Here is a 17,263-nt window from a genome sequence, read left to right on the forward strand (position 1 = left end):
ACGACTCCCGAGGTAAACTCAACCAAGTGCTTTGGGGACTGAGAAGTCCCAGCCCCGAGCAGCCCCTGCACCGAAGATCAGCCCTCCAGCATCCACGAGATCTGCGTGGGGCCCTTCTGGTTGTCTGCTGCTCGACGCGTTGTCTGGTCACTTGCCGGCTAGCTTGTGGCCTCCTAGACGACGAACCTTTGAATCTTTGCTGCTGGTCTGGTTGCTCCAGACTGGCCCTTGTTCCCTTCCAAAAGAGGGGCACCCCGGACTCCCCTAGTCCGCACCAGATGTCTTTTCCACTCACCGCGTGGGTTGCCTTTGCCAAGGCCTGTTGACTCCAATTCCGGATCCGACACGCCGACAGCGAGAGCCTGCGTGGGACAGATCGTGCCTCCATCCTGGTCGTCGAAGACACCTCCTGGTCCACGTGGCTGCAGAGTCAAGCGTCCACTCTTCACCTGATCGCGACGACAGCATCTGGTTCCTTCCTGGTTCCACACCGGTCACTGGCTAGGGACTTTGAACACTGTCCCCTCTGCTTTCGGGTCCTCTTCTTCACAGATCCACCCTTGGATCGCACCGGACATCTTCCTCCTGGTCGCCTGCAGCATCTTTTCTTTCAGGCTCCATTGACTTCAACGCGAGGACCCGACACACTTTGGCACCTATGCACCCGCAGCCCGTGGGTGAGGTAACGAGAGCATTTCGGTGCTCAAGGGTAGTTTAACTGTCCTAGTGTCCAGTTCCACAGTCGTTTTAGTCCTACCTAGTCAAGATTGTCCATACTCACCTTTAACTTGAACTGTACTGTCCATAGACGTTGTTACGCATCTCGCATGTGAGTTCACACTCTGCACACGCGTTCCGTGGGCCTCCTATTACTTACCTAGAGTTAGTGTAGCGTGGTCCCATCGATCCTACAGCCTCTGGACAGCTCCATTCCTTTTATCGACTTTCACATTCCACTTACTTAGTATATGGTTTGTCGTGCCCCTAGGGCACCATTGTAATTTTGTGCAACTTGTCGTATTTTTCTTAAGAGATTGTCATGTGCTTAGCCCTCTGACCTCATAAAGAGTTCAGAGGTGTTGTTATTAATAAATATACTGTTTATTTTCATAACAACCTGTGTGGTGTCCTTTCATCTGGTATTCAAGGGGTTATATTGTGGTAAAACAGCTGGCTTCACATGCCAAAAGAGTTTAGCCTAAGACTGCTTTGTCCATGCTACTATTAGGATAGCTGGTCTATAAGGTTGACTTACAACCAATCACCATAAGGGTTGTTTGGACTGATACAAGGTGATCACTAGAATTAGTGAGCATCATATATCAGGCCAACTTCTCACACTCTCCGTCTTCTTATTTTGAAGACTGCTTTCCTAGTTGCCATCACCTCTGCCAGGAGAGTGAGTGAGCTCCAGGCTCTTTCTTCCACACCTCCTTTCCTCTCTGTTCATCCGGACAAGGTTGTGTTGCGGACAAGACCTTCTTTCCTACCCAAGGTTGTCACGGCCTTCCACATCGGGCAGTCCATTACTTTGCCCACCTTCTTTCCGCCTCCGCATCCCTCGAAAGAGGAAGAGAGGCTCCACCGTCTGGACCCAAAACGTGCGCTCTCTTACTATCTGGATCGCACACGCTAGTTCCGGGTGGATGACCAACTCTTTGTTGGTTACGTGGGCGCTAAGAAGGGAAAGGCGGTGCACAAGCGGACCATCTCTCGGTGGATCATCTTGTGTATCCAGGCATGTTACTCCTTGGCTAAGAAGGAGCCCCCTGTTGCATTAATGGCTCATTCCACTCAGGCCACGGCGACTACCACTGCCCTGGGCCGAGGAGTGCTTTTGCAGGACATTTGCCAGGCAGCTACGTGGGCCTCGCTGCACACGTTTGCAAGACACTATTGCCTGGACAGTCAAGTTCGGAGGGATGGCTTCTTTGGCCGTTCCGTCCTCCAGGACTTTCTGGTGTGATTATTGGTTCGCAGACCCACCACCGGGGTTGGTATTGCTGGGGTATCTATTCTAAGGTAAGGAATCTATCACTAACGTGTCTCTTTCAGATGCACACGTTAAACCTTGTGTAACGATATATCTGTAAGAGACATTAGTTAGTGATAGATTCCTTACCGACCCACCTATCCTCCCTGTTCTGCCACCCAATATCTAGGGTTAAGGTCATCCCCTTTAAGGGCCCTAGTTTCATGGCACCAGTGTTGGTTCTATCATGGCTCTGCGTATCTGTGTATCAGAACTGACGTCAGCGCGCATGGGCGGCGTTAAAGTACTCCGACGTCATTCCGGCTCTAACGACGCCGGCCACGGACGCAGAGCCGCGGACGACGCCTGCCGGCGTGGAGGGGTATTGCTATGCAAAAAATTTCCGGATACAGTCTGACGCCTGGGGATATTCTAAGGTAAGGAATCTATCACTAACTAATGTCTCTTACAGATATATCGTTACACAAGTAGTAACTTGTGCTTTCGTTCCTTTCATGGCCACAGAAGGGGCGCCCCTACATGTTCGTTTAGCCAGAAGCCTGCGCAGAACCAACCTCAGGACGGGAGTGGAGGCCGCCGTGGCAGCACGGGGGGCCAGCGTGCTGGTCAATCCACTTCTGCTCCCGCAGCATCAGCCTCAAAGCTTTCCTAGTCCGAGCTTTGGGGTGCACCCCACGCCGGTGGGCGGCAGGATTCAACATCACCTCCCCCACTGGCATTCTGTCACTTCGGACAGGTGGGTGCTGTAAATCGTCCGAAGGGGTTACTCCTTCTTCGAGTCTGCCCCCCCAGCCATGCCACCTCAGTTCTACCGCATGTCGGGGATCGCTTTGCTCTTCTCCAACAAGAAGTCACGGCCCTCTTGGCCAAGGGGGCAATAGACTGTGTTCCTGGGCCAGAAGTAGGACGTGGTTGTTATTCCCACTGCTTTCTGGTCCCCAAGAAGGACAATGGGAGCCTACACCCCATCTTGGACCTCAGGGACGTCAATCGCTTCCTCCGGGAGATGTTCAAGATGTTGACTCTGGCTGAGGTCTTGGCTGCCCTCGACCCTGGAGACTGGATGGTAGTGTTGGACTTGCAGGACACATATTTTCACATCCCTATCCTGCCGGCCCACTGGCGTTACCTGCGGTTGACGGTAGGCCAGGATAATTTTCATTTTGCCGTGCTTCCCTTCGGCCTTAACAGCGCCCCTCGGGTGTTCACGAAAGTGATGGCGGTAGTCGCAGCTCATCTGCGCAGCTCAGGTGTGTCAGTCTTCCCCTACCTCAACGACTGGTTGTTGAAGGCGGGCTCGCCCCAGGCAGTCGTCTCCCACCTTCAGACTACGGCCGACCTCCTGCATTTACTGGGGTTCTCCATCAATGTGCCGAAGTCGCACCTGAGTCCCTCTCAGAAGCTCCCCTTCATCGGAGCGGTTCTGGATTCAACGTGGTTTCGGGTTTATCCTCCTGAGCAGCAAGTCTGGGATATTCAGGCTATGATTCCGATCTTTCAGCCTCTACCCCGGTCTTCAGTCAGGATGACCCTCCGGCTCCTGGGCCTGATGCCCTCCTGCATCCTGCTAGTGCAACATGCCAGATGGAATATGCGGGCTCTGCAGTGGGACCTGAAGTTCCAGTGGGCACAGCATCAGGGCAACCTGTCCGATCATGTCCAGATCTCGAAGGGCACTGAACGACAATTGCAGTGGTGGCTCACGAATCGCGATTGGGTCAGTGGCAGATCCCTCCCCCTTCCCCAACCGGAGCACACAGTGGTGACGGATGCGTCTCTTCTAGGATTGGGTGGCCACTTGGGAGAGGGGGAGATCAGAGGCCTCTGGTCTCCGGCGGAGTCCCTGCTCCATATTAACCTTTTGGATCTTTGGGCGATCCATCTTACACTGAAGGCATTCCTTCCCTCTGTCCGGGGAAGTGTAGTGCAGGTGTTCGCGGACAACACCACTGCCATGTGGTATTGCAACAAACAGGGCGGGTGGGGTCGTGGACCCTATGTCCAGAGGCTCTGCGCCTCTGGACATGGCTGGAACATCAAGGCATTACCTTGGCGGTATAACACCTAGCAGGTTCTCTGAACACCAGAGCTGACGACCCAAGCCGCCGGTGCTTGATGGATCACGAATGGCGTCTGAACTCAGACGTGGCGCAAGGTCTATTTCTGCACGGTGAAGAGCCTTCCTTAGATCGATTAGCCACCGAAGAGAACGCGCAATGTCATCAGTGCTGCATGTTGGAATTTCCAAGGCAGCACTCGCTCGGCGACGCTTTTCATCGCGAGTGGAGTTGCGGTCTGTTGTACGCCTTTCCGCCTATATCACTTATGCCCAGAGTGCTGAAGAAGATTCTGCGCGACCGGGCCCAAGTCATCCTTGTGCTTCCGGATTGGGCACGAAGATACTGGAATCCCGAGCTACTCAGCTTGGCTATTGATCCCCCGGGCCCACTGCCTCTTCGGGAGGATCTTCTATTGCAGCAGCAGGGGACGGCCCTCCAATCGAACATGTCCAGCCTCCACCTCCATGCGAGATTGGGAGGCGACAGTTCACAGCTTTCGATCTTCCTCCTGAAGTCTGTGATGTCATTCTGGCAGCCAGGCGTCCCTCTACTAAGACTCTATATGCCTGCAGGTGGAACAAATTTGTGGCATGGTTCACAGCGAAGACTGTGGATCCCCTTTCTTCCCCTCTTTCTAAGGTCCTTCTGTTCCTTCTATCTTTGGCCCAGCAGGGCTCTGCTCTAGGCACTATCAAAGTTTATCTTTCGGCCATCTCCGCTTTTCTAAGGCTTCCAGATCAGCCTTCTCTTTTTAGTCCCCGGTTGTTAACCGTATCCTCAAAGGCATTACACACTTTTCCTCCTGTGCCTTTCATAATGCCTCAATGGGACTTAAATCTTGTCTGGGCCTATCTGATGTGCACTCCCGTTGAGCCCCTTCATCTGTCTTGTACGTCTTGTCACTCTAAAGACGTCTTTCCTGGTAGCAATCACCTCTGTCAGAAGAGTGTGAGATCCAGGCTCTTTCTTCTAAACCTCCTTTCCTTTCTGTTCACCCGGACAAGGTGGTTTTAAGGACCCGTCCTTCTTTCTTGCCAAAGGTTGTCACGCCCTTCCACATCGGGTAGGCCGTCACTTTGCCCACCTTCTTTCCGCCTCCGCATCATTCAAAAGAGGAAAAGAGGCTCCACCGTCTGGACCCAAAACGTGTGCTCTCGTTCTATCTGAAGCGCACACACCTTTTCCGGGTGGATGACCATCTCTTTGTTGGCTACGTGGGTGCCAAAAAAGGTCAGCCCGTGCACAAACGCACCATCTCTCGGTGGGCCGTTCTGTGCATCAAAGGATGTTACTCGTTGGCCAAGAAGGAGCCTCCTGTGGGGCTGCGTGCCCATTCTACCAGGGCAACAGCAGCCACTGCTGCCTTGGGACGTGGCGTTCCCTTGCCGGACATTTGTCAGGCAGCTACATGGGCCTCGCTGCACAGGTTTACCAAGCATTACTGCCTTGACAGACCAGTCAGGAGAGACCGCTTCTTTGGCCGTTCTGTTCTGTAACTTTCTGGTGTAATCTTGTTTGCAGACCCACCACTGGGGTTGGTAGTGCTGGTGTATCTATTCCAAGGTAAGGAATCTATCACTAACATGTCTCTTTTAGATGCACAAGTTACTACTTATATTTATCTGTAAGAGACATTAGTTAGTGATAGATTCCTTACCGCCCCACCCATCCTCCCCGTTCTGCGAACTGATTTCTAGGATTAAGGTCATCCCTTTCAGAGCCCTAGTTTCATGGCACCAGTGGTCCGTTTCTTGCATGGCTCTGCGTTCCTGGTGCGGAAAGTCGTGTACAGAACGGATGTCAGCACGCATGGGTGGCGCCTAAGTAGTCTCCGTGACGTCATCTCGGCGCTTACGATGCCAGCGACGGACGCCGAGCCGCACGACGCCACCTACCGACGCGCAATGGTACTGCTGACGTAAAACTTTCCGGATCCAGTCTGACGCCTGGGGATATTCTAAGGTAAATAATCTATCACTAACTAATGTCTCTTACAGATATATCGTTAAACAAGTAGTAACTTGTGCTTCAAGCAGAACATATACGGTAAATGAACAATGTGGTGGTAGATTAGTTTTCAAGGAACATCAGAGATTCCAGCGATTGCAGGTTGGACAGGACAATCTTCTTACAGATAGAAAGTGATTAGGGTCCTTTTGGGGTCGATCTGTTTATGAGCAGGCTGAATGCACAGTTAAGGTTTTTCAGTTGGTGTCAGGATCCGGAGTCAGAGGGGATGGATGCATTCCGTCAGGACTGGAGAAGCCTTCACCCTTATGCGTTTCTACCTTTTTCAATGATTGTTCAGATGGTTTGCAAACGGAAGAAGCCAGTTGTGGTCCCTCCTCTCTGGAGGGCCCAAGTTTCGTTTCCAATTCTTTTGGAGTTCTCTTTCTGATTCAGTTACCACATTTTTAAGGAATTCTGGTTGGTCCAGCAGGAGAAATGCACAATATGGTGAGTATGAGTCAGTTGAGGCTTATGGCGTGGAACATTTCAGGAGCACATTGGGAGGTGCCAGGCCTTTCACAACAGACTTTGATGCTTATCAAGGAATCTTGTACACCAGGTACAAGGAGGTTGTATAGGCTGGCGTGGCAGAAATGGTTTTGCTGGTGTGTGGAGATGGATTTTGATAATTTTTAGTGGATGTAGTAGATGTGGTTGATTATTTATCAGAGGTTTGTCTTATAGAACTATTAATGTACATAGATCTGCAATTGCTACTGGGCATTGTCTGGTAAAGGATTGTCTGTGAGGCAGGATGTTTTGGTAAGGAGGTGTAGTGAGCTGGGTTCTTGTTGCAGTACCGCCCACTTTTTGCATGGTATTGATGCAACTTTGACTGAAGTGTACTGGGCTTCTACTAACCAGTTCCCCTGTAATAGTGTTCTTTCCCGAAGAATGTTCAGTTTGCCCCAATTGGCAATACCTTTAGCACACTCAAAGTCCCTAGTAAATATTACCACTGGTACCTCAGGCCTGAGACACTGAGGGTCCATAAGGGCAGCAGCACAAATTGTGCCACCCTAAGGGACGCCTCACCAAACACATGGAAGGCTGCTATTGCAGGCTGCGCGTCCTGGTGCAGACAAAAGTGGAAACTCGACATGACACACATCCCTGTGTGCCATGTCACCTAACAGTGCATGTGATATTTGTAAGTCTCCCCTACAGCAAGCCTGGCAGCCCTAAGGCAGTGTGCTGAATATTACATGTGAGGCATACCTGCATAAGCAGATATGCCCCAGTGCTGGCCAGTCCCATTACTGCCAGCACAAGTGACCAGGGAAGCCATTTTAAAACGCGTTCCCTTGGTACATGACGGCTTCACTGAAGTTAAGGATGTTTGGTATCAAACATCTCGTATTGATGAATCCACACTGATTCCAGTGATGGATTTGCCAATAAATGCACCCAGGGAGGGCATCTTAGCAGTGCCCCCTAGAAACCTACCAGACTCTGGTGTTCTCCCTGACTGATTTCTGCCAGCCTGCCACCCGAGACACTGTTCAGACCTCCAGGAGGCCCAGAACAAAAGCCTGTCCAGGAAGGAGGTGTAAAACCCCCTACCGCTGGATGACCTGCTAATTAGCCTCCCCAGGTGGGCAATCTTCAAAGAGCTGACGCCATTGGAATGCAAGTCTGGCTCCCCTCACTGGAGAGGAAGCTGCTCCCCTTTGCCCAAGACTCTTGCAGCAGCTCAGATTCAGCCAAAGGAGTTTCCTAAAGGTGTGTAGAGTGGGGGAACGTCTGAGGTTGAGCGGGAGCTCGTTCCAGGCCTTTGCCGCTATATAGGAGTAGGCTCTTCCGCCTGCTCTGGCTCTGCAGATGGGCGGGGTTTGGGCGAGGTCGGTGGAGGTTTCTCTTAAGTATTGGTGTCCGGTGTTGTGGAGGGATCTGTAGATGTGAGTGAGTAGCTTGAAGGTTATTCTCTTCTCGATGGGGAGCCAGTGGAGGTCCCTTGGTGTTGGGTGATGTGTTCATGTCGTGAGATGCAGTTGACGAGTCTGGCAGCGGTGTTCTGTATGGTCTGGAGTTTTGGGAGCAGAGATCTGTGGAATCCGGCGTAAAGGGTGTTTCCCTAGTACAGTCTGCTTGTTGTGAGTGAGTGGGTGATGGTCTTTCTGAATTCTGAGGGGATCCACTTGAAGGTCTTGTGAGGGATGGGGAGGGTGTTACAGCACTTGGAGGAGACAGCGTTGACCTGTCGGATCATGGTGATGGAGGAGTCGAGTAGGATGCCGAGGTACTGGGCCTAGTCCGTGGGAGGGGGTGGGGTTTCCGAGGGAGGTAGGCCACTAGGTGTTGTCCCATTCTGAGGGGGGTGAGTACGAGGACGTCTGTCTTCTCCGAGTTGAGCTTCTGACACCTGCTGCTCATCCAGGATACAACGTTTTTCATTCCTTCCTGGAAGCTGAGTCTGGTGGCGTCTGGTTGCTTCATGAGGGAGAGGATGAGCTGGGTGTCGGCGTAGGATACTATGCTGAGTCCATGCTGTCGGACGATGGTGGTGAGGAAGGCCATGTAGATGTTGAAGAGTGTGGGGCTGAGCGATGATCCTTGGGGTACTCCGCAGTTGATCTCTGTGGGTTCGGAGAGGAAAGGCAGGAGTCTTGCCCTTTGGGTTCAGCCGGTGACGAAAGAGCAGATCCAGTCGAGGAGAGTTCCCTTTATGCCGGTGTGGTTGAGTCTGGCAGTATCCTGGGTGCTGAGCATGCAGCATTGAGGAGTAGGGGCCAGTAGGGTGTCCAGGGTACTGGTTCATATAGAATGTGTGTAGGGAGCAGTAGAGGGGGGTATTGCGGTGCAGTGTAGTGTTTTCTCAAGGACCCTGGAGTACGGTCATCTCGGGGCTGTAGGCAGCATCCTGACTTGTGGAGTGGGGCTGTGCATGACTTATTTTGAGGTAGGGGACAGCGTGCTGCTTCCAATAGACAGTGGCAGTTCTTGTGAGGTGGAATTGAGCTGGGTACAGGGAAAACAAACTCTAATGCTGGGGGAGTGAGGGAGGGTAGTTAGTGTCTTGGAGGTGCAGTGTACTGTGCCCTGAAGACCCCCTACACCAGCTGTGGGTTTCATGCCCCCAGAGGGTGCCCCAGGCATGCCTTGCCCCCGCTCCTTCCCTCCCACCAAAGAGGGACTAGATGGCCATGGGGTACGTCAGGGGCTTTGCGCTCGCTGCCGGTAGCCCATGGTGATGTGGGGACAGTGGCAAGGTGACGCTGGGGGCCTTGGAAAGGAGAGAGTGACGTTTGACTGGGGCCAGGCCTTCTTTGAGCCCCGTCCCCTCTGCAGCCAATGCCCACCAGCCATCTTAGATTGGAGGCTCTGTCCCCCTACAGAACCAAAGCGCAAAGAAAACAAGGAGTATTTCAATTTCTTACTGAATGCACCATATATGGCTTTACAATTTGGAAAATGTTTTTACGTACTTAATGTTGAAAATAAAAAGTAAGTGTAAGGCTACAAGTAATGGGGCACTGCTCCGTAGTAGTGACCAACCAACGAAAGGGAGGGACAAATATGAAAGAGTAACTACTTGGAAACCAGGATTTTAAAGGGCACTGAAATAAACAAATGAAAAGCAATGGGCAGGCTTTAAACTCACAAAGTATATACAACCGGTCTCGAAGGCTTGCCGAAACTTAAAAAAGGGGGGTTTGGCTTTAACAAAAACAAGTTTCCGATTCGGCCACTAAATGGGGAAATATACATAGCGTGTGAATCTAGACGCGCTTCATGCTGTAAAACTATTGTTACAGGTAAGTAACTGGTTTCTTTCTGTAAAATCCTTGATTGGTCTCTTAAAATGATGCTTTGCCTTAACTCATGTGTACCTCCAAGCCATCAAATTTTACTGTTATGGTTGAGCTCCTTCTTGGCATCTGGAAAGCAGATCTTTCAAAAAATCGAATATAGGTTGCAGTTTCTGCTTCCATTGCCACCATCATTTCTTCCCATGTTATGTGATGACCGATGACGGTGGTTGTCCTAGTCTAGACCGGGGCACACGCTGTTTTACCTGTTTTCCATGCGGAAAGGAGGGGTATGGATTTCTTGTATCACGATTATTGATCAAAGTGCAGATAATTTAATTGTAGTGCTTGTATAGTACCAGCAGTGTGATTAAAATTGTTAGGTTTATTAAAATACCTATTTTTAACGTACTATTCATAATTTTGTCATTTCAGTCTGTAGAAGAGGCATTTGTGCCAGTTATCAAATTATGTTTTGATGGAATAGAGGTAGGTAACATTTGGCTGTAGCCATTTTTTTCTAACCTTGTGGACAGTAGTGGAATGTAAATACTTCCTGTTGTAAGAATGAACTTAGAACTTCCCTTTCTGCCCATTTCATAATACAACCCAGTATTTTTTTAATCCTGACATTATTAAAATGAAAATGTTACTAGATTGTAATACTTAAAATAGTGTAACCATTCTCTATCTTTGTCAGTAAAGCACTTGTGTTATTCCAACTTCAAATGGATCTTTTAGTTAAGAAAATGATTTTGCTTCTTCACTTTTTTAATGTTCTTAATAATGATGTGTACCGTCATAAAATTATGCAAAGTTGTCCACTAGGAAATGGCTCTCTTGCTCCTAGTTGAAGTCTGATAATGAGATACTGCTGGTGATGACTGGGATTGCTGTATACAACATGCTTATGATTGTATTTGAGGCACTTGAAACAGTTTGTAAAATTAGTAAGTTAGAATCCTAAGAGTAGGTGCTTAATTATTGTTAGAGCATACTCCGTTTTGAAATCCTTTTATCTTAGTAATACTCTACAGATGGTATTTTATTTAACAGAGCTTCCATTTTAATAGACTAGGATTGTGGTCTGTCAAGCTTCCTAAAAACTCTTCTATATACTCCAAAACTGTGGATGCATTAGCTGCATGCAATGCTGAGAAGTTCTGAGTAGTGGCCTCTTGTTAGACCTGTATGAAATGTCCCTGTCTAAGATTGAAGTAAGAAATTGTGCAACAGTAGATCCTTAGTAGAATGATTTTTTGAAGAAGCTAAATGAACTACCCAAATCGACCCCACATTTAACATAGATCTGTGAGTTAGGGGTGAAATTACTGGGCCATGTGGCTACAGTTAAACTAGTCTTATTTTGAGCTATGCTTTGGGCAGTCCCTGCGCCTCTGGTTTCCAGGTGGAAAAACATTAATTGCTACTTTGTAATGTGAATATTGTGCTATAGTTATAGATGAGCAAACTTTACTAAGAGATTAAGCCAAACTGTTCCTGGAATTACCACTTAGGTCACTATGTCGTTAATTAGAGTTACAATGTAAGAAAGTAAACTAATGAATAAAATGCCATCTAGCATTCTACGTTATGCCCAGGGTGTTAATTTGAACTCAATAATTGTACATGAGTTACCTGGATCAGATGTCTTTGGCGTATGAGATCAGGATGAGATCTTTATTTAAGGGGTCACTTAGGAATTCATCCGTCTGCTGCTTTACTATAATTTTGTTTCCTGGAAACTCTAGACGTTGAGGATGAGATGTACTTTTTCCTTGATGTCATGTTCCTGAAAACCTTTGAAGGGATGGAACACTCATTCTGTTTAGCTCTGGAATCAAAAATGGGAAGGGTGTCTTTCTTCTGTGTAAAAATACATATTTCTTATAATAGTTATGCACCTCTCACTATATTTTGTCCTTTGAGGTGGATTTTCATGTCCTAATTTTAAATATTTGACACAACTACAGCTCTTTGATGTTACAGTATTTTACAGTGAGGCACGCTGCTGGTGTTCTGTTTATGTAGCAGCGACTTCCCTAATGACATTTTACTCACCATGTAAAATGCCCATTTTATACGATAAAAAATAATGCTAGTGATTTGGTAGTCTTCTATATGGTCAGGAAGCCCCAAGTTTAGGAATTCGTGCTCTATCAGAGTACCTGGAATAGGCAGAAAGGAGGGGGGGATGGGGGGGGTTCCAAAAGGTGTTTTCTCCATGTTAATTTCCATAGAAAACCTTTGTCGCGGCTAGAGCCGTACTGCTGACGGAATTACACCAAAGTTTGCAGAAAGGTAGCTCTTGCTCCAGAGTGCACACTTTGCTTTAAATGGTGTAAATCAGTTTGGTAGTTTTTTAAATATTAAAGGAAAACGAAATGTATATATCTGGGCGTAACCTAACCACTTCTCATCGTGAGATCTGATTGGCTGTCAGCACTTAATCCAAGAAGGGCTGACCGCCATCTTGGGACCAATATACATGATAGCACCCCATTAAAATGCATTCTTGTTCATGGAAGATTTTGAGGGTCACCAAAAGGAGTACGTATAAAGAGTGATAACATACTTTAGTTACATTATAAATCATTGGTTGATGGTACCATACTAATTTTAGCAATTGTGGTGTGTTCTAAGGTGATTTTAGCCTGTGAAAAAGCCTTCTGCTGGGATATCATGAATCATGTTTGAGACAAAACTGACATTCTCAGTAAAACATGTACATCCAAAAGGGCAGAGACTGTCAGTTGATTCCTTTGTGTTCTACTGCAGCTTCCCAGAGTGTTCTAAAGAACAACTAGAGTGCTAACAGTCTTACTTATGACAAAAGTATGGCACACCTGAAGCCATCTTGATTGGAATAAACTGGTAACACGTAAAACATTTAATTTAAAAAGGAACAAAATGAGAGGGTTAATTTTGCCATAGAAGTTATGATTAGTGCTGCAGAAAGCAACATTAGGGTACATTTTGAGTGACTTCTCAAATCCTCTCCTATTTCATTAAAACATTCTGACATGCAGACTGAAACATGCACATTTAATACCGGCAGCAGACTTCCAGTTAACTCCCTGGTGAGTAGTAGCTTTACTACAGTGATTTAATGAGCAACTAGAGTGCTAACATTCTGAATCGATGGGGAATGTGTGACACATCTGACTGCCTTCTTGATGGACTCAAAGTAAAAAACTGAAAGCATTTCCTACTGAGGAGACGGCAGTAAATGAGGAAATTAGGAAACTTCATAACAAATAAGTCTCCCAAGCTGACCGCCAGAGAAAAAAGAGCCTAAATGTAGCACAAATATCACCCAGATGTAGCCCACGTATAGACCAAATGACAGAAGTGTGCAAAACACTTTATTTTTAGTTTTTTTGCAGTTTTTTATAGTGCAGACTAGTCCGGTATCGGAGCGTTGCATCTTACTTGGACCCCTTATTGCGTATTTTGCACGAAGCACTTGAGATTGATCTTGCAAAACATTTAACTTTACTGTTCTGTTAAACTGAAGTTGCAACACCTGTTTTAACCTACTGATTTTAATTAATTCTCATTGTTTTGTATTAAGAAAGAGGATTTACTTTTTCTGTGTACAATTTTATGATCTATGTTTCTAAATCAGATTGAGTAAAGTTTATTGAATTGATTTGAAGTCTCCCAAGATGGCCACCAAAGAAAAAGGAGCCCAAATGTAGCACAAATATCACCCAGATGTAGCCCACATGTACTGGTCAGGTATTGGAGTGCTTTACATGAGCGTTGGTTACATCACACAAGGACAAATTCATTTTGGTTATAGGCATGGGGAGATTAAGTGATTTGACCAGAATCGCAGAATGTCGAGCTGAAGCCGAAACTCAAACTTGGTTCCTCAGTTGCGAAGTCTGCAGCTCTGGAAGTAACAGCACATCCTCTCCCCTACATACAACATTTAATCAAGTGGTCAACTGGATTAAAATTTAAAAGAAAAGAAGTCCCTCAGCATAAGGATATCCCTTACGTCGTAATACAACCAACCAAAGAAATGTTATGGAAGGTCGTACTCGACCCAAAGAATAACCGGACAATCCAGTTAAGGCTGTCTTTGCTCACTAAATTTGAAGATAGTGACTAACGTCAGTTTAGAAACTCCGTAAATACATGCAACAAAGAAAGTTATACTATAAAAACTGTTAAAACCATCAGTTTATTTCTTTCAAAGTTAAAAACATATCAAGACTTCAAAATACATGATACAAACATTTCATCAAATAATTATGCACAATACACAGTAAAAAAAACAAGGGTCGACGCGGCGTCTCGGTGTCTTATGTGGATGAGTACACCTACTTCAGGACGTTTTTTTTTTTAAATCACTAAAAAGAAATACAACAATTAAAATTCACTTACTTACAACAGAGTCCTAATATATCATGACGTGTAGCTTCTAGCTTGTCCTCATATATAATCACATATTACAGCGCCCATAGTGTACAAATATTAAATTAAAAAAGGACCAGAAGTTATACATAGCCACTTGATCATTCTTTTCTATAAATGGCTCATGCACATACATAAAGACCAAAAATTATACACAGCCAATTAATCACTGTCTATTATGAATGGCTCCTACACAGCTAGTTGATCACCGTTTTTTTTATATATGAATGGCCCATGTTACATTTATTTCTGTTAGCACGTATCTAATTCCTTACGTATGTACTGATTTACTAGTTCACTTTCTAGTCTGGATATCCTTCTTTACAACCAGCTATGCCATCACATACCTCGAAATTTGAGGGATTTAAGGTAACAGATTATACATAGAAGATACCGCTTCTTGTCCTTCTAGCGGCGTATCTTGTAGTTTTAGAGATGTTTTTTTTTTGAAATTTTCCACCTAAATGATAAATTGTATCAAAACGTTTATTTAAACCTCTATATACAAATGCTTCCTATGTTAGTCTAAACTTCTATATCTAGAAGTCCAGTAATCAAAAAGGCATCCTACCTCGGTTAAATTGCCGCATTGACGAGTTAATTGCTGTACCAAGGGTGACCACCGTTTGAGTAATAGGATCAGACACAATTGTGCTAAAAAAGACAGAAATACACTATGTTTTGTTTATCCTGTCAAACGCTCATTTAATAATAATAATCAGGAGTCTTTCGATATGGTCAAACTTTTGTACCTCTTTTTTATAATCCTGAATATAATCCCATCTTTTTAAGGGAAGTCTTGGGACTGCTGAACAAATAAACGAGGAAAAACGTCTCGATTCTTGCTTACTTCTGCCGTTTTGTTTCTCTCCGTATTACGGCTTTGCTCTGAGGGAAAAGTTGCCCCATGTTAGTATCGGTGTTAACCGGCCCTTAGATAAGCGGCCTCTAAAGTTGGTTTGTCTCTAGTTATATTAATTAAATACCAACGATTAATATTGCTATCACCCCATAGTTTGAATGAAGAATTTTAATATAAAAAAAGGGGGGGGGGGAACCTAGCGCACTGCTACGCTTGTCTCTAATTTACTTGTTCAGATGGGACCTGTTTATATCCATAGGGTACCCCTCATTAACTTTAGGCTTTAGCCGAGTCGACAAAAGCGTCGCTCTGGAGTGCTGGTAGCGCTTAACTTAAAGTTAACCTACATGCGAGTTAATCTATCAAAAAACGTTCAGCTCGTTCGGCGTCTGAACGGCTCTCACGGTTCTATTTCACGTACCTTCGTATACCGCAGCGGCCTCCCTGGCACCGGACCTTGGTACAGCTTTCTGGGAGGTTTGGTGATTCTGCTGCTTTTATGTCGCCCTCAGGGTCAAGGGTCACTAAAGGCTCCCCGATCACGTTACCTGTCGGCCATCTTGGGACGGGTATTATTATCTATAGACAACCTTGTTTTCCAACTTGTAAAAATGTTCTTTTGGGTTTATAATTTTTATCCCCGTTTTTCCTTTTCGTTATTTCACCACGTATTATATCTGAGATTAATGATCATTTAAAATTAAATCTCATCGGAAACGCACTGTATTCTATGCTAGACTACCCAATTCCGGATAATCTTAATGTGTCATGAAGTGGATTTGTTATGGGTTTAACCAAAATTTTCACTAGGTAAAACTCGTAAGTTCTAAGGATCGAAGGAGTCTACAGTATCACCCGTCGCATGTTGCTTGTCCGCCATCTTAAGACGGGTCTTATTATCAGGACAACCTATATCCTTTATTTACAATGTTTTAAGAATGTTATTTAGACATTTTAATTTTTGCATCCTTTCTTCTCATTTGCTTTTTTGCCTTGTGTTATGCCTGCATTAATTGTTTGTACCAAATATACCCTAGATCTCCTAGGAGATACAATTGTTCCATACTGCACTCAAAACTAAGGACAATATTTCCGTGTCAGCCATCTTGAAGTGCGTATGGTGCGTGTTTGAAGCCGATTGATTTAAAAAAAAAGGAGTTACTCATCTAATCTGTAATTCCTACAAGAATTCTCTATACACTTTGTTAATTCTGTATGTTGTGGTGTCTACTAGACTACGCTTTCTTCATATCCGATAGACTTTCATTCAAAAATTAAACACTAAAAACTAAAAAAACTAACAGACCGATTCAGCAACTATTATGAAGATAAAGTTTACACGGAAGGAGTTACCAGGAGAATTGGATGCACTTATAATATCTTTTCCCAATCCTCTTTGTTGTTTAGAACTTTACGGACAGAGTTAAATTTAGTCATATAAAATTGTTCTCTCTTTTTCCTTTTCTTAGTTATATCTCCTCCTCGCATATTCATTTTTATGGATTCCAAGACACACCATTTGATTTCTTGTTTGGTGTGCTTAGCTGTTATCCAATGCTCTACTAATGGTGCACTGTTTTTCTGCGTTTTAATTGCGGACCTATGCTCTTTGAGTCTTATTCTTACTTCTCTCGCTGTTTCCCCTATGTATATTAAATCACAGGGGCACTTAATCAAATATATTAAGTTTTTGACCTACAGTTGTGGAACTCTGAGAATCTATGTACCTTATTGTTTATAATGACTTCTGGGCCTTTGATAATGTCTTTACAGTTACCACATCCACTACATGGAAATGTAGCTGTAGGGAGTGGGGCCTTATCCAAAGTTAGTTGATTAGGGGGATTAATTTCCCTATATGTTTTAACCAGACTGTTTTTGATTGTTTTATTGCGTCTGTATGAGAACATGGGCTTTGGGAGGATGCTGCCATTTTGGTTCGCCACTAGATGTCAGTTACGATTTACTATGTTTTTAATTTTATTATTGATACTGCTGTGATTAGTGACAAAAATCAATGGTGTAGTTTTCTCTTTGATTGTGGTCTTAGTTTTAAAGAAATCCTCTATTAAAATATTTGGCCCTTTTGTAGGAGTGTCTTATCAATTTTTTGGGGTATCCTCTTTCTAAGAATTTCTCTGTGAGGATTTGGGCGTGTTTATCA

At 45.4% G+C, this 17,263-nt stretch overlaps 1 protein-coding gene across 1 annotated transcript in view; it reads left to right on the forward strand.

Moving 5' to 3' along the window:
• PAPOLA (poly(A) polymerase alpha) overlaps positions 1–17,263 on the forward strand; it is a 701,574-nt gene that overhangs the window by 137,748 nt on the left and 546,563 nt on the right. Inside the window, exon 6 of the mRNA XM_078660129.1 lies at positions 10,248–10,301. Within this exon, the coding sequence (XP_078516255.1) occupies positions 10,248–10,301 (54 nt within the window). The remainder of the gene's footprint in view (positions 1–10,247; positions 10,302–17,263) is intronic.

The sequence above is a fragment of the Lissotriton helveticus genome, chromosome 9, assembly GCF_964261635.1.
Source record: "Lissotriton helveticus chromosome 9, aLisHel1.1, whole genome shotgun sequence".
Lineage (NCBI taxonomy): Eukaryota > Metazoa > Chordata > Amphibia > Caudata > Salamandridae > Lissotriton > Lissotriton helveticus.